The following is a 24,688-nucleotide window of genomic DNA, read 5'->3' on the forward strand; positions in this document are numbered from 1 at the left end:
GGGGGAGGCGGTGGTGCCGCCCAGCCGGGCCCGGGGAAGCCTCGGCCTTGAACCGGGGCACCGGGTGCTCGGAGCGAAGATTGGGGCAGCCCCCCAAGGAGGGTGGGCCCAAGTGGGACCATGCTGTCCTGAAATGAACACGGAAGGCCATGTCAGAAGTGGTTGACTTTGAGTGTTGCCCTCAAAGCGGCCGATCCTTGGGATGGCTCGGCACACAGGCACATCGAACTGGGCCTAAAGAATTCCAGCTCCTCACCGGAGGGGGGGAAAGTGCCTTTGGGATATGTCTGAGAAATAAGATCTGCTAAGAACTGCTCTCTATAGCAAAAAGCAGAAAAGGTAGAGGTCAATTTGATATGTTTCCTGTTTTTTATGTACCTGGCGAGGCAAACTTAACATCCTCTGAAAAGAAGTCAACGAAACTAAAAAAATAACAAATGCAAAGCTGAGGTAAAGTTGAAATCAAGGTATGAAATAAGCTTTCATACTTTAATTTGCAAAAGGTTTACTGTAGTAGATCTGTGTGCATATGTAATTTTACAATAAAATAATAATCCACAGTGTTGCGTATTCAGCATGATAGTGCTCTCTCCATTTATGTGTCATTCTCCTTAGCAATTCCCATTCGTAAGCTGATTTTCTGTATTGTGTGCACTAAAAGATCGGCAGAACTGTTCTAAGTCCTCCTCTGCCTTTACTTTCTGTTTAAGGAAGAACATAAAGCGAAATGCAATTATTTTACCATTGCTAAGGCCAAATTCTGGATCCCAGTTCTTTGCATTAAGCGAATCCCAGATGTAGGTGTGGTGGGATGAGGCTCTTTCATTTTTAGCTTATCTGATGGAATTGGTGAGTGGGCAAATGAGTGCGAAGACGGTAGCTTCTGCATGCCATGACTGGGGCAGAGGTGCAGCGCTGTCTTGTCCCGCAGAAATACAGTGTGGCTGCTTTGATCTGATTCACAACTTCGTACTGACCCCTCTACAGAACTTCAAGACTTGCCCCGGGAAGTCTTTGCTGTTGATCCGACCAGTATATGTCAAACTCCAAACACAGAGGTTCTCTACAGGTGCAGGAAATGCAGGTACTGAACCTTTTATGTATCTCCCTAAAATGTTATTTCAAAATCGACTCGAGAAAAATAGCCTGTGTAGATCAATGAACATGTCATTATTGTCAGGACATGGATGAGCTCTTACCTAAGTTTCCATACAGTATATGCCACACAAAAAATAGACAAATAAAAGCACCTTATGAAATACGAACCTTTTTGTTCCTTGAAGTTGTGCAGTACTTGTGCAGTCTAACCTGCCGCATTCTATAGGCAGTCATAATTCTGTTTGGCTCTGAAGTTGCCTGCTCTGAAACCATAATGTCTAGTTTGGTTTTGACATTCAGTTTTTCCAGAAGAAACTGCTTGTAGATTTTGGGGATTTACTACATTTTAATTACCTTTTATGAATCAGTTAAAGTGAAATTGAATAATCCTGCTATTTCCTAAGTGTAGGTTTCTTCAAGCATATGAGCATAGAATGGCAATTTTAGTAGGTAGGACCTGCTTAAAAATAGGTCTATATAAGAGACAGCATACAGCTATAGGGCAGCTATTTTACATTGTTTGTAGGTTTCCCCAGTTAAAAAAAAAAATCCAACTATTTAACTTCTTTTTTCCTCCTCTGTCGTGGAGGGCAGGCGCGCTCTGTTCCGTAGTTCCAGCATTTTGTCCCACACGGAAGGAATTGGACCGACAGCCTTTGCCCACAAGAGGATAACAGACTCCGCTCAGCTTTGCGGTGATGGCCGTGAAAAGTGTACCTCTTACTTCACTGAGCCCGTGCAGTGGATGGAGCCAGCGTTGCTCGGAGTAATGGAGGGACAGGTGAAGGGGAGCATGTGCTTTATTTTTTGGGTGTGTTTTTTTGCAGAGGCAGAACAGTGTTCCCTGAGACGAAAGCCCCCACACAAGCATCTAGATCTCTCAGCCTTTCTGGCGTGAATTTTGCAGCTTGTGAACAGATTCTTAAATGTTAAATAGGCTTTTATCAGGAAATGAGCTGTGATCTTGTTGGACTGGGAACATTAGCCAAGATGTTGGACAGTGTTTATCGGCTGTTTGTTTTTAGTATGAGAAAGAGTTTGTGGGACTTAAAAAACCCATTGTGGTCTCCGTCCGACTGAGGCTTTCTGGAGATTGGCAAAACTGTCCTGGAACCGCACCAGGTCTGAGCAGCTGCATTTCCACCCTCTCCCTTTCGGCCAGCACAGCTGCCTCCTATACCCCAGGGCTAAACAGCCATACCAGTTTAGCTTTTTTTGCCTGTTTTTTGGCCCGTTTACCTTCTGTGAAGCATTACGAGGGAAGGAGCTGGCTCAGTGCAGGTTGCCACAATTTAATGTACCACAGAAGTGCGTTTTAAATAGAGCTACATCTGTGTGTGCCTTAGTGTGAGTCATGTGTGTTTTCTTGCAGCTTCTGTGTCCCAAATGCACGTCGAAGCTGGGCTCCTTCAGCTGGCGGGGCGAGCAGTGTTCCTGTGGCCGCTGGGTGACGCCTGCTTTCCAGATCCACAAAAGTCGTGTGGATGAAGTGAGGTCGCTGCCAGTTGGTAACCTTCAAGCTGCCAAAACCTGAACTCGTCCCTTCCCTCAGTGGATTTCTTAATGTCCACAGGGAACTGCTGGTTAGTCTGTGGTTACCAGGAGTGAGCTTATGACTTCCACCCTCTTGTAATGCAGTGGAATTACTCAAACATCTGCTCTATTTGAACTTTCTGTATTTCTAATATATATAAAATAGCAAACACTTCCTTCAAAGAGGTGTTATACAATGGTCAAATATGTACAAAAATGCCTGAATGTGAGGTTTTTAGTATCTTCTCACTTCATCAACTCCTTATTTAAAAAGATTGCTAACGTTACTTTTGGGCTGTGGCCAGCACTGCTGCTTATCTTCTGATCCAGAAGTTCCAATCAAGTTTGTCTGAAATGCACATCTGATGTTTTAAGAGGTATATTCCACAACATGAGGTATGCGGCAGGGAAATAATTTAAGGCTTAGTGAAGTGCCATAAAATGGTACAATTACAATTGTTGCGTTAGCATGCATGGCAGCTATGAGCAGTGAAAGGCAAGTTCAGACTTATACTTGTATTACAATAAAAGTAGTCCTAAAAATCTCTACACCAAGAATCTTTGCTACACTGTAACTCTTCCTTTCATGTAACATCTGAGGAGATGATGCAAGCTGTACTGGAACGTGAGAACTGAGGTAAAAATGTCTCTGCCACATTGCTGCTTACAAGTTTAAATAGAGATCGCTAAAATGAAGTAAGATTTTAAGGAAACACAGCATGGTGTGTACAGCACTGCGGCACAGGTTTGGTTTTATAGAGGAAAACAGGACAGAAAGCCCTAATTTAAATCCATTTTATTCTCATTGACTTCAACATTTTTTTTAAATTTTTTTTAACACTATTTCCAGCAACATACATTATGAAATATACAAGATAAAGTAGGTGGTGGGGTTCTGCCCATCTTTTCATTCCTCCCACAGCTGTGGAGGGAAGACTTGCAGAACACAGTGAACATCAGAATCTCAACACTGAAAACAGACACAAAACAAAAAAAAAAGACAAAAATATATATGAAACTGTTTGAACTGGTCACACTTCAGGGCCAGGTACAGCACAATAAATATTAGAACTGCATTATCTTAGACATCTTCTGTAAAGTTCATAACATCCTCTATTTAAAGAGATAAGAACATCTGGTTTCTAGCATGAAATGCTACATAGTACAGTGGTGAAGGGTACGAACAATGAGGAATCCAGCGAGGGCTTGGATGGTGACTACTCATTCACACATGCTCATTGGTAAAACAAGCAGCATACACTGAAAGTTTCGTGAACTGTAAACTTAAACCATTCACTACCAGAACATCAGCTGGAGGAGTAGCTCCTTTTGGGAGAACCAAAAATAGTTAATCCCTTTAAGTTTCAACCAGGCTCTCTCTGACAAACAGCAAGTTGATATAATAATGAAAGTGGCAGCATTTGGTCCGTAGCGTGAGATCCCTTTGCATCACTACTGTTCAAAGCTGGCAGCCAGAGGAAATACTTCGGTGCAGAACGAACACTTACATAGCCACGCCACTGCCACGGTGTCACTGACAACCATAACAAAGCAGCAGATGTTAGCTGGAACCCAGCTGGGCACAGAGTGCTCCATGGCAAAGCAGCACCGGATACCACCTGACACAAGCATGAGGGAGAGACCGGAGAGGGTGCCAGCACTGTTCTCTTTCACTCGGCAGCAATGGTACAAGTGCTGGGCTCCCGCAGTTTGACAGAAAGGCTGCTCTATGCTCATTCCTCATCTCGTACAAGTTTTGCCAATAAACAAGCCCAAGACACCGTGGTTTTGGCTGCTTCACAGGGTGCTTCCAGCACACAGAGCAGAAGACCAGAGTTACTGGTCTCTCTTGCACTGTAATCAACAAGGCAGGATTAAATACATTTTGTACTCGTCAGCCTTCCCCCCGTTCATCCCCCGCCCCCAGAAGTGTAGCATCATACATTCCTCTTACACGAGAACTGGGGACCTTCTGTGCCACCGCCAACCAGGCCATGTGAGCACAGGTGGAGGAGGAAGGTTAAGCACATGCTTTCCTTTCCTTAGCATGACCTGGGCATTGCACTGGGAGGCAACGGCACTGGCAGACAGAGCACCACCAAGGAAGGACTGTGTTCCCGGTCCGCACACATGGCATCACTGTAACTTGCTATGTGTGTCCTGCAGTAAACGGCAGCAGTCACAAGCTTGACAAACTAAAGCCGCTGAATGTCATGGAATTTTATGGAAGGCAATGAAGGTAAAATTCTGCTGGAAGGTGAGCACCTATGGCTTTGATTTTAGCTGATGCTGAGTCCCACAGTCTTACCTGTATTAAGTAGGAAAATAAAATTCTGTTTCTCCAGTGTACAAAAGTATACTGGCTGCTTGTATGTGCTCATCTTCTAGTTAGTCCCTTCTTGGGGATATCCAGAACTACCACAACAGACTCAGCTGAGGGTTGCAGAAGGGATGGAGTAGTGAAGAATTTTTGGTTGTATCAATATGTCAACAGAATATGGTCAAAAACTCTGTTTGAGAATAGGGAGCTCTACGCCATGATAGTCACTTAGCAAAGTGCCAGATGTAAATGCCCTTTACCACTGCCAGCTCAGAACGTACCACGTGACTGCATTAAGATCTACACCTCCTCTGCCGGTACAGCTCAACTGGTTACATCCCAAGGTGAAAGACTGGTTACCAAGAGAGCTGGGAGAGGCAAGGTGAATTTTTTCCCACCCTAGAAGTGTACAACAGCATTTCCTCACTCAGCCAGGCCCATTCACACATCACTCGCCATTTCAGACACACAAAGCAATGCCAAAGACAAACTAAGAGGAATGTTTTGTAAGGACGCTCTCCAAGTATGAACAGGGAAAACACAGGGCTATTTATCAACTCAAGTACTGTTGCATCATTCTTGTAAGGTAGGGAAGCAGAGGAGTTGAGATGAGGAATTGAGAGGACAAACTGGAGTGGTCACGGAGGTCGAGTCTAGTCTTCCAGACTGCGAAATGCGTTCTGCATATCCTCAAACAGCTGAGCATAGTCCGCCTTGATTTTTGTTTCACCATCTTTGACAGGGTCCTAAAAGACACCACAGTAAATTAACAGATGCATCAGGAAAAGCCTCAGGTACTTAAGATAATGCTGCTTTGCCAGTGCTGTAATTTTAATTTCTCGACCTTGGGATTAACCCTTGCTAACTGCAGAGCAGGCATTAGAGCTCCATCTCCGCCTCCTGTCTGTCTCACCAACAGCCACAAGGTTTAAATCTCATCCTCTTTCCATGTGCAGCGAGCAGGCAGAATGGATACTGGACAGAGAATTTTATTTTTTTTTGTGAGCAGTGCTTACTTTATGGAAAAGCAACTGATTTGGAGAGGATTTAGTAATATGGAGGGTATTAGTTGATGCCGTGTGACTCAAGAGCTGCTGCAATTAATACCAGCTCCTGTCCCCAAACCAAATGGAGTAAGGACCTTTGACTCAGAAACGCTCTGCTGTACTTTCTTGGGGTGCATCCCCTATAAGTGCAAGAGTTACTCTGCCATCACTTGGAGGTCGCTCGGTTCCAATGAAAATCTTATTGTGAAATCAGAACAAGCTCAAGAACGTCTTTGTACAGCTTCATTTTCTCAGAATGCTTTTCATGAAGGGGAAAAAAATGTAACAATCAGCTTTGCTCTGAGGCTGCAAGGCCTTCCCTGCAAGAAGCATTAACTGCCAGGCTGTGAAATCTGTTCAACATCTTCACCATTCCCCTCTCGGCACTATGTTCCTCTGGGTCAGTGCAGCTCTTGGGAAACACAGAGGATTTAGATGTGTGGATGCGCTACTCCTTCATTGTCTCTCCAAAGTGCACAGACCGAGGATGCAGGACATTCAAACTCTCATGCTTTTTAGACTGTTACCCAGGAAACATAATTTTCCTTTCATAACCATTACTGTATTAGAGGGCCACTTAACATATATTCATCCTCTGGATTCCATTTTCAGCCATGCTGTCCACGTCTCTGCTGTATGCCAGATGTTTTCTGGTGGCGAGGGTTTGCAAAAGGTGTGTTACTTCCCCTATCTCTATACAACCAGCTCTCAAAGAAGCTCATGTCCCCAAGTGTATCTCATTATGTTCTTGACGCTTTCAGAATATATACTAGGGATCTGCTTACTGCAGAAACAAGCCAGTACCCTGCAGGAACACAACACACTGGCACGCCAGAACACTTAATTTTAAACATAATTTTATCTTATGGTACTTGTTTTTGAAAGATTTGCAATATTGGCTTATAAGAGTTATAACAGAGTAAGCATTACACTTCACAGAGAATATTCCTTAGCTACTTTAACATCAGCCAGCCAGCATCACAGGTTACTGTCCTACCAGTAACTGCTACACCAGTGTGCTCCAGGTGAGTTTTAGGAAAGCTGTACCCTAAAAAGATGGTTACTGAAGTTACCCAGAGCAAGTGCTCCAAGCCAATTGTTTTCTCTTTAGCCCATGTTGAAATGACTCCTCCCTTCCTCTCTACCTAGTTACCTGCCTTAGACCCCGAAACCAAACACGGGGGACATCACGTATTACTGCAGAAGACTATGACTAGCATTTCTTCCCTTAACTTCTATTTGATATACCTTGATCAACACTTCTATCATTCACTTTTTAGCACATTCCTGGATTTAAACTTTAGGCTGCTTTTATCTGCTAATAGAACGTTATAATTTTTACATAATTTTATCATAACCCCCCCAAAAACCCCAGGAAAGGCATTTGTACGATTACCACAAATATATGTAACAAAAGAGACTCCTGAAGGTAGGGTTGGCCAAAGTTCTGCAACCAGATTTCTGTACTGACATTCCTGTGCTCACAAACTAAAACCAGTTCTTAAGTATATTCAAAATGATTCCAAGAAGTCTCTCTTCATAGACCTTTGTCTAAGGCAACTGACAACCACCTTTAAGTGACAGCATTTCAGAGGCACTTGAAGCTCACAAAAAGTAGTGCAACCCAATTCCTTACAAACATACCTTGAATTTCATGGAGGTAAGTCTGTAGAGGATTTCGCTCATGTTCTCTCGGATGATGGACCACGTGATCTTATTGTCACTCTGGGCTGTGGTTTCTACAGCACGACGTGCCATGTCATAAAATGCAATCATATTGGAAAGCATTCCCACTGTTTTATAGAAAGGGCAGAACCTGATGGAACAGAAAAGGATCTGTCAGGTGTTTTTGGAACAGTTAACAGGACAAGCATTTGCTCCTGCCCTCACAACAACTCTGAATTTTCACCTGAAAGAAAGAGTGCTAGCCTGCTTTACTCCAGGTATTTTCGATACATGCTGTCAAAGGAGAGAGACCGCCCCTAACAGGTCCCACATTTTTAAACAGGCGATTCATAGGCTGAGAGAATCATCCTGAAGTAAGGTTTCTGAAACAGCACCCAAACACTGGGCAAAACAGGAGAGGACAGGAACCACCGCTGTACAAGCCTCACGTTTCAATCTGTGCCAATACTAATGAGAAAGGGAAAACATCAGAGCAGCCAATGGAATTCCTCCTTCCTGTTTTGTCCATCATGGCAGCAGGCTTCTCCAAGCAGCCTGGGATGACCTGACAACTCTGCAAGTTTCTTTGCTCACAGAAAGGGAGTGTTTCTACAACAAGAGCACTCCACACAGAAAAAGCTCCATTTTTAATGGGCAGATGACTGCCACGGAAGGTACCTCATTATTATTTATACACTACATCATGCTACCTCCTGTGCTTCCCTTCCGCATACAAGCATACCTGCCCTAGTAACCTAATCAAAGGCACGCACCATTACAGAACGATGTACGTCTAAATTTTTAGTGATGAAGTATTTCAAGATCTCCTGCTCTGCCTGGGCTGGGGAGTGAGATGAACTACAAAAAGCCCTGTTGTCAGGCTGTTAAAACACAAGAATAGAATGGAAAGAAGCAAAGCAGACAGGGATAATAAGCATTGCACTAGGGAAAACATCTGGTCAGTTTTTTTGATGCATCAAACTTACTCAAAAATTATGCAACAGTAACTGAAAGCAGATTGTTGCAGTCCCCCATACATTGCTAGAATAAACAGGAAGACTTTGGGTGTTGACTGTGAAAATAAAGTGGTCCTCTCCTCCTCCTAGGGAGGACAGGAGGACATACGATTCCAGAAATATCGGCTAACTGAACAATACATGAGGGCCTGAGAAACTCAAAGGGTATGACTGCTTTCAGAAAAGGTCTGCATGCCTTGGGTAAGACGATGTGAATACACTGTTCAATGGCCTACCTAAGCATAGTTCTTCCATTTGTTTATGGTGAGTAAAACTAATTTCTGCACTGGTTGGTTTCCAAGTAAAATAGCTGACTAAATCCAGACTACACAGGACTACGAGGGCAGAGTGACCAGTCAGAGCTTACCTGTCATAAGGTGTGTAACCATTCTGTTGCAAGAAGTCATCTTTTATCAGCTTGGCAACCTCCAAGGTAATTTTATCTGTTTCTGCCAAGGAAGCCTAGAAAAGTAAGGTATGCTGTTAGTTTAGTACTCAAGTTCACAAGGACATAGTGTGTCCTGGCCAAGAGCTGTTATGTTTCAGTACCTGTTTTCTTCCCACCCTCTTAAGATAGCTTCCTGCAGCATTCTGTCTTTTGGGTATTTCTCACTCCCTGCTATAGAACAACCAATTTAATTGATAGCCAAATTTAAACAGGCCAGTCAATAAGTCTACTCCAAGTCTATCTGACAATAAACAGTAGAAAGGAAGTTTATTTTAAGATAACGGACACAAAAAACGCATACGGCTCTGCTAGGAGGTACATTTAAACATCATCTTCCTACATAGAGAGGTAAATTCATTTTTACCTTCCTCAGTGGAAGGTAGTCATGTCACAGGTTTCCACAGAAAAACCAGGTAATCACCAGTTTTCAGAAAAAGCAGACATCACTTCTGTTTCTACAGGCCAGCTTGTAAATGCCAACACTTCTGTTCTGCAGCTGGCAACATGGTTTCTAATAAATTGTAACCCTTCAGATGACTTCAACAGTAAAGATCAGTTTGCGTAATTTCTCTTAGAAAGATACTTCCGATGCAGTACTATTGTACGTTGCAAAAAAGGGCATTCCAGCAAGACCAGAACACTGAAGAAGGTGAAGTTTAACTCCAGCATTAGATGCCCTGCAATCTAATTTATATGAGAAAAGTAGCATCAAGCCAAGGTTTATCACATCTTTTAAAAAGTATTTGTCATTAGAAGTCAAACAACATGTAAGAAAGTTGGAATAAAGCACAGTTAGAGGCAGGAGAGTCTGACTTCTCCCAGTGACCATTTGCCTTTTTTGCATAATGCAGTATATCCATCAAGTCTGGTCTAAGACATGGTCAAAAGCCTGTGCTAGCAGTAAGGAAATGGAGGATGGCTCATGGACACCACATTTCCTCACAGCTGGTTACTCACCTTCCCCACAAGCTGCACAATCTCTGCAAGGTCCTCTTCCTCCTGTAGGATCTCTTTGGCCTTTGTCCTGAGAGGGACAAACTCTGTAAAATGCTTGTCGTAGTACTCGTCCAGGGCACGCGTGTATTTGCTGTAACTGATCAGCCAGTTGACAGAGGGGAAGTGCTTGCGTTGTGCCAGCTTCTTATCCAGGCCCCAGAAAACCTGTCAGAAGCCAGAAAGATCAACCAGAGTTACAAATCAAAAATGAACCAAAATAATTAAAGGCAATTAAAAAAAAAAAAAAACAATACAGAAAGCAAGTTTGAGCCAATGCAATATGGCAAAGGCTATCACAAATGAAAGCCTGAGAGAGAAAAAGAAAGCCTACATTAACTATAGCAATGACTTTCAAATACACTTCAATTTCAAAAAAAATTATGCATCTTCTAAGCTGAATTCAGACTTATTCAGCTGGATACTCCTCGTGGGGGAGAAGTTAGCTGTAACAAAGACAATACTGGAGTCTAATTAAGTGGAGGCCTATTAAATTAAGTCCTTTTCCCCAAACAGGGCTGCAATCAATTGCAAGACACTCTTCTCCCAGTCAACTGCTCTGAGGATTTTTTTGTGGTTTCAATGTACCTTTTAAGAGTGGTTCACTTTCCATCTCAGTTGAGAGCAACCACATTTGAAGTGAAGCTCAATGGGCAGCCACCATGAAGCACATGGATATTCCTGAGCTGTCAGCGTTGGAAGGAATTGCTACTTTCACTCCCCACTTCCAAAGGGATGTCAAACACGTCAGTTCAGAGACCATCTCATAAGGTCGCCTTTCCAAAGCACCCTACAAAGCTGCCTGTGTCAAATCAAAGCTCTCACACCCCAGCCACTGGCACAAATGCACTGAAACACAATCATTTCAAGTCTAATAAAGTAGACAGAAGAGCTGCAACATCGTGGGACGTACCTGAACAATACCCAGAGTAGCAGATGTGACAGGATCAGAGAAGTCACCACCTGGGGGAGAGACACTGAGCAGGAAGAGATAAGGAAAAGTTATCAGAATGGCTTTCACTATTTAAACTGAGGTACCGAACACACGACTGCACAGCTCCATGATCACAGAAACCAGAGAAGTAAACACAATTTCTAGTAAGTAATGGATTGAAAGCTTCCACTGCACAAAGTGTCTGATGCATACGCACACAGGTGTAATGCCGAGCATACCACGAAATATAGTTCTATCAGTGACTGGTTGACAGTATCAAGGTATGATTTCAGTCACTTCAGCTCCAGGTAGTAACTCTGGCTTGGATTATCAAATTTATCTCAATTGGAACAGATTCAGCAAGTGTGCCGGTAGGACACCATGAAACACAGTGTAATGATTATTTTACAGAAAACAATATCCCAATTTGAAATTATTCCAGGTATTCACCTATACAATAACCACTTCAACTTCACTTGGGTTTGGCACCCTAATACATGCCTTCTCAGAGATAAGAAAATAATCTTCCAACCTCAAAAACACAATGCATTTGTGTATGCATGTTGTGGACAGCAGAAATAAGCAGAGCAAAGAATGGACTCTAGGTGTTCTTACAGATGCTAGAGGCTCTCCTGAAAATGTGCTGGGGGGAAATTCACCTTTCCCACAGTATGCTATACAAATCAGTAGGGGACCACGTCCTTTTCACAGCCCATCACAGTTTGAGATATGCTGCTCCATGCAATTCTACTCTATTTAAGCAAGAGAATCATGATTCATTATGCCCTCAAGTGCACACACTGCTGCTCTAACTGCCCCTTCTTTCCTGCTCTGAGCATGCATGGTTTGACATACTTTTCAGTGACAGCTCTACTGACATTCTTCCCTAAGCCATTTGCTCCGATTGCTGCAAGTGACTGTGATTCCACACCTCACAGAACTACTTGCCCACATTCATTTTTTCTGCCCCCACGCACAATTTATCAGGGTGAACAGAGACTAAATATCTACCTACTCATTCACATATTTTTAGTTCTGCAGCTGCACAGAGCAACAAGACTTTTCTTTTGTCTGAAAAAGAGGTACTTTGACATACAAAAACACAGAGGAAGAACTGCAGCCAATGCAAAGCAAAGAACTGCAACACTCACGCTCCAACAATGCTGACGCTGCCTTCCCTTTCAGGATTTCCCAGACACTTCACTCTGCCAGCTCGCTCATAGAAAGAGGCTAGACGGGCACCAAGGTAGGCTGGGTAACCACTGTCTGCAAACACCAACACACAGAAATTGAGTCAAAGGCTCAGAGTTAAAAGGATGTATTTACAAGACTAGACTGAGAAAAGACTACTCACCAGCTGGCATTTCAGCCAGTCGCCCTGAAATTTCTCTGAGGGCCTCAGCCCATCGGGAAGTAGAGTCTGCCATCATACTGACATGGTAGCCCATGTCTCGGAAATACTCAGACAGGGTGATTCCTAGAACAAAGACAACAGCATGCTGCATGATACAGTTCAGAAAGGAATTCTATGCCTGTATGTTGTCACTAAGATGCAAATAAGCCAAATTGTAAGTTTGCATTTTGATGGAAACAGACACTGAAAGTTATTCATACCCTTGCTGTTGTCTTCTTTTTTTTTTGTTTATTTCATCCCACTCTCCCCATTTTTGCTTATGAACCACTTAGGCTCATCTTACATTCCCATGTATTTCTTTGAAGAGACACGCCAATGTCACTGATGCAACTCTCTGCCTCACTGAAACCATGAACAAAGCTTCTTCTTACTGTAAAATGTCTCCTTCCCTTTCAAACTACCAGAATACAACAGTGAGAAAAACTCATGTTTTCTCTTAATTATCTGACAACTTTTCATAAAAAAGAATTAAAAAACCCCCAAACTCTTAAGAGGCTGCAAAGGAAAGAAGACAAGCCTGACAACTCAGAGAGTACTGTTCCTGCCCATTAAGTGGCTGTACTTGTCAGCAACAAACTATTCATGAACAAAAGCTTACATGATTAACACATAGAGAAAAACTACATGAGTGCTGGTCCAGTAAGTTCACCTTCTAAGCAAAATTTTCTTGATATTCAGAAATTATAATTATATACAAGCAAGCCAAATTCAATTAAGATAGTAGGACCTCGTGCAGGCAAGGTCCAAAAGGGCTGACTTCTGAAACTAAGCAGGTTTCTTGGTACTGACCATCTCAGGAACAGAAAATACTAGAGCATGAGAGCCTGCTCTGCACACACAGCCTTTTCCATCCTCCTGTATATCTTACCAGTATAGATAGAGGCTTCTCTGGCAGCCACAGGCATGTTGGAGGTATTTGCTACCAGAGCTGTTCTCTTCATGATGCTTTCTACCTTGCCATCAACTTCCATTGTTAACTAAAATGAAAGAAAAATAACAACAACAACAACAAAAAAGGAAAAGTAGCAATGGTTCTTTTTCTTTCTTGTTGTTTGGTTTTTACACTGTATTACTCACCTTGTATCAGGATACTCTCAATGCTACTCTACCAAGAGCAGAGACTAGATTCAAGATGCTATGCTGGTTTGCCTTCCGGATGGCTCACAGCTTAACTCTTTAAGGTACATGCCTCAGCCTCATCTTAACTTCTGCAACTGGCATATCCCCATTGATCCCATTCCAATGAGTAATGACAAATCCACTGCATCAGGAAGTACGTTATCACCTCTCAGGTTACTAGGCTGGAAGAGCCAAAAATCTTAGCCTCCTGTCATAGATCTGTTAGGAATCAGAGAGCTTTTTTTCCCCACTTACACTGACCTGAGTTCGTCTTTGACAACTGGACATAAACCCACACGCTTAATCCAGATGAAACCTCACAAGCACCTGAGTAACAGAATGCATATCCTGACATTTGTGTAGAATTCCACTTCTCAATACCCTGGGCTTTACCCTTTTCACAGCCACCTCAGCTTGACTTTCTGATCTTGTAATCAATAAACACATCCAAGCCTTTCACCCCTTATTTCTGACAGTGATGTTTCAACCTAACAGTTCAGACTACCTGGCTTCTTTCCCATATTTTACAGAAGACTGTGCCACAACTAATTCACTAACATATAACAACAGGTAGAAGGATTGGTAAACCTGTTGCTTTTTTTTTTTTTTTTTTTTTTTTTTTTAAACCAGGCATTTTCTACTTCCTTCAGAAGGCATTCCAAAGCCTAACATGTCAAACTAATATCTGGTAACTGTATCACCACCCTGCACCCTGTAAATACAGATGCTGCATTTGCTATGTATGGTTAAGTTAGAAAAATTAGAGACACTACCAGTAAAAGGTAAGGTGCTTACCGTTGTGCTAAATTACACCCTGACACTCATTTTGGCTTTATTTTTTAACAGTTAGAAGGTACATGCAAAACCTAGCCCAGATGTTTATTGAGGGGGCACTGAAATAATTCCTGAACAAACTAAAAGGGATTTCTGCTACTACAGCCAGAACTTACAGTAGTGAGGCAAGTAGATCATTTCAAGTGACCCTACCAATACAATATTTTATTCAGTTGCAATACCAGTACAATAGCAAGTCTTCCCAAGAAGGTTTACTCTTCACGAATTCTCCATACTAACCTCAGGGAAATCTCTCAGTACTTCAGACATTTCATTTCCTCGTTCTCCACAGCCTACATAAATGATGACATCACTGTTGGAGTATTTTGAGAGAGACTGTGAGATCACAGTCTTCCCACAACCGAATGCCCCGGGAATTGCTGTTGTACCCCCTTGTACACACCTGAGAGGGGGGGGAAAAAAAAAAAAGGACTCTTATTTGCAAGGAACTCAAAACCACATCTATCCCATCACAGAATACGTTTTCCAACAAAACTCACTAATTAAAAGCAGAGCAAGAGGAGTCACATTCAGTGTTCTGGGTGAGAACCAGAAGTAATTCACTACACTAAAAGACTGAGGGAATAAACTATCCTTTTCTTCTACTGCCCTTGAAGTACATGAGTTAAACTGGTACAACAGCTAGACTTTCAGGCTTGAAACATAGCAGTTTTCACAGCTGGAAGCACCGATGGAATGCAAATGCTAAGAAAAGAACAACTGCATTTAGCTGTGCATTATAAGAATAAGCAGCACAATATTTTAGCACCAAAATTACTAAATTTAGTGTCTTGAAAGTTAGCTGCTTAAATGAGCATTTTGTGTTACAGTTAAGTGCAGCAGTTTTCATAAGTGATGACCTCAAAGTCATTGGGAACTATACATCCTCAAGACCATGGAAAGAGATCCTACTTATGTGTTCAAACAGAGATATCAAGCTTCAAGGTTCTAGCCTTTCTGTAGATTTGGCATGATTAGGTTAAATTTATGCTTGTCCATTGTTTTCTAGATTAATACACTAGAACTATCTTCTTAAACTTCTCTTCCTTTTTCCACTAGTAGGTTCTCCTGTCAAATACAGAAATATGAGGAATTCAGCTAAATATTTTTTGAGATTATGCTGTGATGCTTAGTGAAAGCTTAGGGTCTGTTTGTCCTTAAAAAAAAAAAAAAAAGCCTCTTCCCTCCACTTCCCCCCCAAAAAGAGAGATTTCTTACATGCTAGAAAATAAAAGGTAGTACTTACGGGAAGAGGGCATCCAGGACCCGCTGGCCAGTTAATAAAGGATGATTGGCTGGTAATTTCTCAGTAACAGGACGGACTTGACGTACAGGCCAGACCTGGACCATAGTGAACTTCTCTTTCACACCTTCAAACTCCAGCTCTAGAACAACATCCTAACAGACAGCACCAGACATCTGAAGTAAGAAAACAGTTGCACACTGGCCTAGCATGCAAATTCTATCTCAACTACTCAGCATAGCTAGATCTTTGATACCACCACAGATTTCTCAGAATCTCAACACGCTATCTCCCCCTCCCGAGGGAAGGCTCTTTCCCATATTTACAATGCTACTGGGGAAAAACAGTGCAAAATGAAGCTTCAACTGAAAATATGCTTTTGAAGAGCAACTGAATTTTATATATTCGTAAGATACCATAGATCCCAATGTCAGCAAACATGGCATACTGAAGTGCCATTGGGAAGCCACATACATTAAAAAGTAACTGCACAAGTTAATCATGTAATCCCTGCCGGCAGGGTAGCAGAAGTGATCATTAACTTGGACATCTTGTTCCATGAAACACTTTCTAGTTGGCATCATGCAGGACAGGAAAATGCACATCAGCCTTATGAAAAAGACATGGAATATACCCGCAACTGCTCTTTGGAAGACTTACTGAAGTGTCATAGTTTCCTGGTGGAGCAATGTATGTAACTGTACCCCTGTTCCGTGGGGGCAGCATGATTTTGTGTTTGATAAGGGAGTTTTCATTCACCACACCGTAAATATCTCCACCAGTGATGTGGCTGCCAACCTAAAATCAGAACAGGTCTATTAGTTATAAGTGAGAACTCCAGTTTTAAAAAAGAACCTTGACAAAGAACTGTATAAAATAACTACAGCTATTAAGTCTTGCACTGTGATCACTCCCTTTACAAATGCGTTGTTACAACACAGTAGCCCATTTACATAACTCATTACACTAACAGCACAGTGCTAGCAATGCTATCTAGGTTCAGGTGCCTTTCAAGGCTCAGACAGTAGCCATTACTGACTGAATTTTCCTCATTTCTTTTATACCTCTCAGCTTCATGTGTTAAGTAGAGAAAGGATAGCACATGCTAACCTGCAGGGTTGGAAAAAAGATGCCACCAAGGGCTAAATCCGTGACATTTTCCAGCTCTAAGGCTATCTTTACAATTTGCGAAATATGTGATGCAGTCATTCTTTTTGCTCAGGTAACACCTGCTCCTGCTAATGCTTAGCGCAATGCCAGTAGCTTCTTTATGGTTTTGCAAATACATTAAAACTTTGCAAGTTTCTCATATGCAGCAGCAACACACAGTAGGTCACACTGAGTAATTTTGGTGATCCCTGTCCAGTCCTCACTCTCATACATTGCTACCACCTCGTATTACCCCTTTTCACAAACTTAATACAGTGTTAACCATAGCTCCCAGCAGTCATTTGCACTCTGCTCCAGCTCCAAGCTCTGGGGGTAGAGGAGCAAGAGGGGACAACAGGCTTGTCAGAACCTACCCGCAAATTTTTGGAAGGCGTGAAGTCCCATTTGATATCTCGGCTCAAAGCTGACACGTTGACACCTCTAGGGATATAGATACTTTTGGTCAGAGTGCTGATGTCTGAGAGAGGCCTCTGGATACCATCAAAAATAGCTCCCATAATGCCAGGCCCTAGTTCCACTGACAAGGGTTTGCCAGTACGGAGTACAGGATCTCCTACAGAGACACCAGCTAAAGATTTGCTGAGGAAAAGTTCATCCAGAGAAAGGGAAAGAAACGGGGCAGAAGGCATCACATTCACAACATCATGCTCTTAAACCACCTGATTTTAAGGTAATATTTTTATTACTATGTTGCCCACCATCATTGGAGAAGCATGTAGGCTTTATACTAAACTCAAGCTGAAACTGCTACAGCAAAGAAGTTGCTCATCCTCCAGAGAGGCAAAGTAGGGGTAAATATTCTGCTTTACGATCTTTAGTTCAAGTCAACTACATGGATGAATTTACTGGAGTGCCAGACAGCAGGATAACAAAATGTCAGGCATTTCTTAAATCTTCAAACCTAGAAAACAGGTTTGATTGTTAAAGGCAGACAATGTTATGAAATACAGAATTTTTTTCTTCAGAATTTGTTAGAGAGCGTCACTGTTTTGGCCTGGAACCTTGCACAGTCTTTTTGACAGCTGTCTAAATTTTAAAGGGAGTTTGTTCAAGACCAGTATTATTTCCCTCCTCTCTGATATCAAGTTGTCCAGTCTACGCACTATTTAAACTCCAAAGACGAACAATGGACTTCTCTGCAAAGAGTCAGCAGTTTGGCAAAAGGCCCTGCTAGAACACAAAAGAAACTCCCCAAACCCTATGCAAGCCTCAAGAGATTAGGTACAAGTTGACTTCAGAGAGCACTATGACAGAGCCCTCTCATCAGGAACCTAAGAGTAAACTATACTCAAACTTGTTCCATGTATTGATGGAAGGCTACTAGGTATTACAATGATGATGCCATCTAAAATGATGCCATCTTAAATGATGGATTATTAGGTACAGACAGGAGTTAGTCACCAGTCTACCATCCAGCTCCTCAGAACAAAGCTTTGGGAGCCAGCACAGGCTTTTTCCTAGCCTCTATAAATATGCAGAGCCAACCCTTAAGTTTAAAAGAATATGAGGGGAAAAAAAAAAGTCTGGGTTCAAGTTTTGTGATTTATTTTTTGACTTTCTCTCATAAAATGTATTTTCTATTACACACATAAGTTAATTAGATTTTAGAATACGTGCTGGACCAAGATTCTGTAAGCACACTGCAGAGGCAAAAAACGTCATCTATTGCATTTAGAAAAATAGTCCACCCAGAAGGCAGCATCCTACCCACTTCACATTTCCTATTTAGGTGTTATACAAGCATAGTTTTCAAAGTCAAAGGAAAAAATACAACAATTACTGCTTGGTAGCTTTGCCATTTATGGGTGACATTTGTCAAACAACTTCCTTAACAAAGAGCTGTAATATTTAAATTAAAATGAACTTAAATTCTACATTTGATTTCCACTTAAGATTAAAAAAAAAAAGTTTCTCGGTACACAGCCAAGCAAGATAAGATTTACCTCAAAACCATCAGAATTTACTAAAGATGTGCAGAACAGATATTGCTGCCTGCTGGCATTGGAAGTACCAAACGCTGGTCCCAGTCAGCTTTGTTCATCGTCTTCACCCTAATCACCACCATGTTCTGGAATGCACAGTCTGGCAGGCCCAGAGGGATCGGTGAAAAGGATACATGTTTCTTCATACACCTGGACAGTTGCCAAATCACCTTCCAGTCGGATAATCTCCCCCACCAGTTCACTGTGGCCTACTCGCACCAGCTCGTACATAGCAGCACCTGCCATGTTGCATGCTGTGACCACTGTAAAAGACAGGCACATAGGAGAATATTTTTCCTGTAGCTCAGGAAATTTACTCATCAGAAGTTAGTAAGAATTGCACAGCTTAAGCCTGGTATTCACCCAGATCAGAAGTGCATTCTTGACTTCACAAAAGGGATAATGTGGTTGCCACAAATCCTGATATTTCTAGCTTAAAAGCCAGAAGAAAAAGTTTCCCTATATTTTTCACGCTGTTCCTTTATGCTTAATAAGAGGACGTTACCAGAACATAGTAGTTCACAGACAATTCATACCATAAATTCTCTTATCTGTCTTGACAGAAGGCAAACGTTTAGGGTTTTAGAGACGTGGTGAACTTTGACAGGCAAGTTACATAGGCACTTCTCCCTTTCAGTTAGCTGGGCCACGCTACCATCTGACTAAATTAAAACATGTAAGAAAAATGGCAAAAGCTCACCTAACACCTGGTAGTTACATAAACCTGTGGCTGGGGACCAGCATTTTCAAGTCACTCAAACTTCTGTTTACCTTGGTAGCATCTGGATGCTCACATAACAAACTATCTCCATGTATAGATCAAGCCAAAATGCCTGATAAAGGCAATACATACCCTTGTATCTAGAGTGGCAGATGCCTACAAATCTTTCAAGGAAACACTGTTAATATTCTATTTTGTAGAAAAGCGATGTATATCTTGGGGCACTGAAATTAACTTTGAACAGATGAAGACTGTTTTACAGCATGTTTGGGGCCTGAAACCTCCTACTGTTTTGAGTCAGATTTCAGCAGGTCATACATGAGGCCAAGCTGCTTTAGAACAAAATTTATTATGTCTTTGATATTATAGTATCAATCTTGCACACAGCGTTCACATTTACAGAAAAACACATTTTCCACTTCTTAGTAGAGAGCTGTATCAATTAAAATTGTTTTTACGTATCACTTCTGCAGTTAGGGAACTGGCAGTTAAAGAACAGGTATTTATCTAGGTAGACACGAGCCAAGGGAGTTTCTTATTCATCAAATAAGCTGCATTAACAAAAATACATGCTATTCTTCTGTTCTCACACTCCCGTGCTTTCCTTCACCTATTGAAGAGAATGTAGGAGGGAGCAGAAAAGCCAGTAGAGTCTGCACACATTCAAAAGCTGTTACCATCAGAGCCTAATGAAACTATTTAAGCTGATAAAGGAAGAAGAGTCCTCCTTCCCCCAGCTGCACAATCGCCACACACTGCCACCTTCCCTGACCCTTGCAGCTCTTTGCTGAGCTCCTCCAGCCCATGGTGCAGTAACGCAGAACAGCTTGACGCTGGCAGGGGACTGAGTATTCCAGAGAGCACAGGGTCAAACTGCATATCAGTGAGAATGGACTATGCATCTCACACCCTTTTAGAGAAGCTTAATACACTGGGCCTGCAAATTTCTGACCAAGTGGCTTTATTTTACCCAGAAAGCTTACCACCTTTGTTTTTATTATTATTATTATTAATCAGCCTGCTTCTGCTCATTACATCTTTAAATAAGATTAATTAGCAGTAACACCTTGTTAGTACATTTCTTAATATTTCATCAAAGCACGAGTTAGTGAACCTTCTTAAAAAGCTTCCGCCGAAAAAAAGAAAGAGAAAAAAGCCCCACCCAGAGCTCAACTATACTTTTCGACTTCCAAGTGAACAAGATTAGCAAGACACCAGATGAAACAGAACTTATGATTTTCTTTACAAAGTAATACCTACCAGGTCCTGAGACTCCATGGACATAGCCAACAAAAGCCTCTCTGTCCTCATCACGGATTTTGGGTAGCTTGGAAAAGTCCATTTTGCCTGTTCAACTGTACAGAAGGAGAAAAGAAGAGTCAGTCCTGAAGAATATACACATGTAATCAGTTCCTCCTCTTCCTCCCCTCTGCTCTTTCCTTGTTTCGAGTTAGAAAGAATATTGAACTGAAGAATTCTGAACTTGTATAGCCTGAAGCACCTTAACCACACGGATTTTAAAGCCATAAAAAGTTAAAAAGTAACTAATTTAAACAAACAAAGGAACTACCATCCCCTGTTGCAGAAACACAGGGGTGGAACTATCATTCCATTCATATTATGGAATTATCATTCCATAATACATTCCACAAAACATCGCTGAGTGAAACAGTTACACTCCAAAAATGCTGTAACACCGCTGGACTATATTCAAGCCCAATAACAGGATATTTAAACAATGGAGAATCTCTTCTATCTTCCACATCCCATCCACACTCCTTCAAAACATGTTTTCCATGATTCTGAGTGATTTCCAGGCTACTATATGCAGACAGAGCAAGAGAATGTTCTGGGGCTGCTTTACTGCCACCAGTCCTTAAAAGGCAGTATTACAAATATTAATTGTGGAAATTATATTTTTTGCTATCTCAAGCTGCTGAATCAAACTGTTCAGAGAAAGAAACATACATTTTCACCAGGACCAGCACACAAACATGAGTCCTCTCTATATGCCTCACAGCTAGGTATTATGCATTCTCACTCTCAGTGAAACCCATGGAGCATTGTAGAAGAAATGTGCTAAATAATGGCCAAAACCCCTGAACAGTTTTTGGGATTTTGCTGGGGAGTGCTACAGGTAAACACCAACATCTCTTGTCAGTAACTCTCTAAAGAATCTAAACAACTGGCAGAGGAAACGCGGTTTCAGAAACAGGTCTCCTCGATTCCCTGTCCTGTCCTGATTCGATGTCCTGTAATTGACAGTTGGACTGTCCTGCTTCTGGTGATAAGAGTATTTAATGGTTTGCTTTGTCAGCTCTTACCATGCTTTGTGTTACCTTGGAAACTGATTAGTGTTGGAGAACTGTAAGGCAACTCTCTACCCATTTGTACTGTACTGACACATTTACGATACAGCACTGGCGAAAGGTAAGGCAGCCCCAGCATACAATGCTCTCTGCGTATCAACAGGGCCTATCCACCAAAAGCCCATGGTTTGGTGATGTGAACCATACAAGGCATCTGTTGACACTCACAGTCTTTGCAAGAAGCTTAACCTAACCCGACATTTTCTGCAAGGCTGCAAATACAGAGGCATACTCAGGCTTGAAAACCTGCCCTGTGTATAAGGAGGAAGACAACTACATTGCCAACCCTTCCACTATCATTAAAGGATGTTTTTCTGCCCGTTTTTCAGGAGCAGTAGGTAGCTAAAATCTGCTATTCTTAAAATCTTATGACTGTTTTCCAGCCTTTAATACTATACTACAAATCCTCTGCTCCTCAGCCTCTTTACCAATCTAAATGTTTTAAATCAGTGGCTCTGCTCTGTAAGAAAAGGATCTCTATTTATTCCAAATTCCTATTCATCCTGAAGGAATAGCTTCTTCCAGACTCCATGTCTCGCCATGTCTCGATTGTGTAACATGGCTACCATTTATTCATTTCACAACAGCCACCCCAACAGTTGATCATGACTCAGTCACCACCAGCCTGGAGTGCAACTGCTAACTGCTCGCAAGCTCAAAGGCTGTCAGATATCTGTTAGATCCCTCTGCTCTCCATAATGATAGTTTTATCCTTTAAGCTGCTTGTTGTTTAGGCCCAGAAGACAATTTTTTATTTCACTGCTTATTTCTCAAAAGTCTCCTCTGACAAATGGCAGAGGGGAGGTCCTTGCAAAGCAATCTGCAGTTCCTGAGCAACTGGTAAGAGCTCGTTCTGATCAGACTAACATGACTACCTCATCTTTTTTGTCTTTAACAATTAAAAACGTTGCAAAACTCAAGCACAATTACTGTTCACACTGAAAAAAGCAGCTGGTCTTATAAATCCAGCCCAAACATTTACTTCAACATACCATGATACAGAACAATCTCTAGAGTCACACTACCAAAATCTTGTATGGAAGTATAATAAAGAAAGAACTAAACCAAATTCTCATAACTAAATTTAGTGACACTGTTTGGCAATTAGACAGTACAGGATCCCATATGAGAGAGCCAATTTTCAAAAGCAAAGAAAAGCAGGAAGAACACTGGACAGTTTCAATTTAAATTAACTTTTCTTCATATCCAAAACCTGCAGGTCAGCTGACTGCCACTTGAAGTGACTGTTTATCTTTTAGGGACACAAATAAGAACCTCAGAACAGTCATTCTGCAGTTAAAACGGCATCCCGACACCCAGAACCTGCCTCTCTTGTTCCTGTGGCTGCTCTGCTCCCTCTCTCTTCCTACAGCCACCTTCCCAAATTACTGGCCAAGCCAACTAAAAGAGAATGGGATTCCTCTGCGAGACCACCTAGCAACGCACCAATAAACCCTGTCTTTGTCCTGATCTTTAGTATCTGCATCAACTGCTTTTAAATACATACCTATTAACTATTCCAAGTGTAAAAGATGCGGTGAATTCCTCCTCACCTTTCTTTGTTCCATCTCCTATACCTCCAAACAAAGTACACACAACTCTAAAAAGCCAGTGCTCACCCAGCCAAGCTGACCTCTTTTTTTAAGGGCTACACATCTTTTCACATTGAATACAGATTAAGAAAAAAGAAATACTGTTATTTGTCTCTACAGAGTTTTCTTGTGCTTCTGTATTAACAGTACAGATTTTAATTTTAGATGGAAAAGTCCTTTAGGGCAGAAACGTTGCCTTACCTACCTACACTGTTAAATGTCTTCACTCAGATAAAATGAAATTCCCTAAAGCATGTCAGAATTTGCTAAACATAACATCATGTGTGTGCAGACAGTATGTACTTACCCCAGAAGCAATGGTAGCTAGCCATTTTAGAAAACTACTGAGTTCCTACAGCCTTTCACAGGCCTCTGGCCAACACAGGTTATTAGGCGCTATATGCAATCCACTCCTACAAAGCTCACTAACACACCTACACAGGCTATTAGGTTAATTTTAATCCCCTTATGGGCAAAGATGCATCTTGTATCCTTTACGACTTAGAAACAGGAATCATCTTCATCCTAAAGAGTTCAACAATGGATTTTAAACCTGTTTTTAAGCTCTAACATGGTCATATTCTGCCTAACAGTGCTAGAAATCAAAATATTACTTGCTGCAGAATCATCTCTGACTGAAAGGTGATTTATTAAAGTAATTTTACAGTCAGAATTAAACAAGAAAGGGCCAATGACCTGAGTCTTCTATCTTGGTTTCTCCACAGCACAGCAATTTGATTACACAGTAACCCCAAAAACGTATCTATCCTGCTCTCAATGCCAGAGAAACCTGTTTTCTGTTACAGTTCCTTGTTTTTGCTTCAAACATTTGATCAGTCCCAGAATTTACATGAACTGCCTTACCACAAAGATCTCTTCAAAACTAAGACTCCAGTGAGATTTTTAGAAGGATCCTTCTTACAGCAAGGAAGAAAATTCCTAACTATTTTATCATATAAACACAGATCCTTACCTTATTTTGCAGAAACAGGAACAAAAATCCACAGGCCCAATGAAGCAAAGTCAGAATTCAGCAGTTAAGCACCACCACTTACGAAATAATTGTCCTTCTAGTGCCCCTACACAGAGGGATGAGAAAGCCTGCTGCAGAGGGGAAAGAAATTTCTGACACACAGCAGAGGCACAACCACCTGACTTGATGAGTCATCAGTCTCTCTCTCTCTCCCACCA

General features: G+C 41.7%; 2 protein-coding genes across 2 annotated transcripts; one reads left to right on the forward strand and one right to left on the reverse strand.

The window, feature by feature from the left end:
* Positions 1-965: 965 nt before the first annotated feature.
* Positions 966-2,632, forward strand: DUSP12 (dual specificity phosphatase 12; the record flags this gene model as incomplete). The annotated part of the gene is made up of 3 exons (XM_009879928.1): positions 966-1,084; positions 1,693-1,879; positions 2,471-2,632. Coding segments are annotated over 3 exons (468 nt in total), but the record flags the coding sequence as incomplete, so codon positions are not given.
* A 2,249-nt stretch (positions 2,633-4,881) lies between these two features.
* ATP6V1A (ATPase, H+ transporting, lysosomal 70kDa, V1 subunit A) lies at positions 4,882-24,565 on the reverse strand. The gene is made up of 15 exons (XM_009879887.1): positions 24,471-24,565; positions 20,797-20,891; positions 18,950-19,078; positions 17,187-17,401; positions 16,324-16,461; positions 15,667-15,818; positions 14,661-14,823; positions 13,336-13,444; positions 12,408-12,530; positions 12,205-12,319; positions 11,033-11,096; positions 10,084-10,287; positions 9,046-9,140; positions 7,642-7,813; positions 4,882-5,697 (listed from the first exon to the last, which is right to left on the reverse strand). The coding sequence occupies exons 2-15, from the start codon at positions 20,876-20,878 to the stop codon at positions 5,605-5,607; spliced, it is 1,854 nt and encodes a 617-aa protein (XP_009878189.1). The 5' UTR covers positions 20,879-20,891; positions 24,471-24,565; the 3' UTR covers positions 4,882-5,604.
* Positions 24,566-24,688: the final 123 nt, after the last annotated feature.

Source organism: Charadrius vociferus, unplaced genomic scaffold, assembly GCF_000708025.1.
Source record: "Charadrius vociferus isolate BGI_N301 unplaced genomic scaffold, ASM70802v2 scaffold162, whole genome shotgun sequence".
In the NCBI taxonomy this organism is placed as follows: Eukaryota; Metazoa; Chordata; class Aves; order Charadriiformes; family Charadriidae; genus Charadrius; species Charadrius vociferus.

What these genes read in the sequence shown, in the direction of transcription:
- ATP6V1A (XM_009879887.1), bottom strand. Translation starts at nt 20,878, where the DNA reads ATGGACTTTTCCAAGCTACCCAAAATCCGTGATGAGGACAGAGAGGCT. An exon ending in CCAGGTGTATGAAGAAACAT is followed by an intron (nt 17,402 to 18,949) that starts GTATCCTTTTCA and finishes GCAAATCTTTAG; the next exon opens with CTGGTGTCTCTGTAGGAGAT. An exon ending in ACTGGCTGAAATGCCAGCTG is followed by an intron (nt 12,320 to 12,407) that starts GTGAGTAGTCTT and finishes TGGTGTTTGCAG; the next exon opens with ACAGTGGTTACCCAGCCTAC.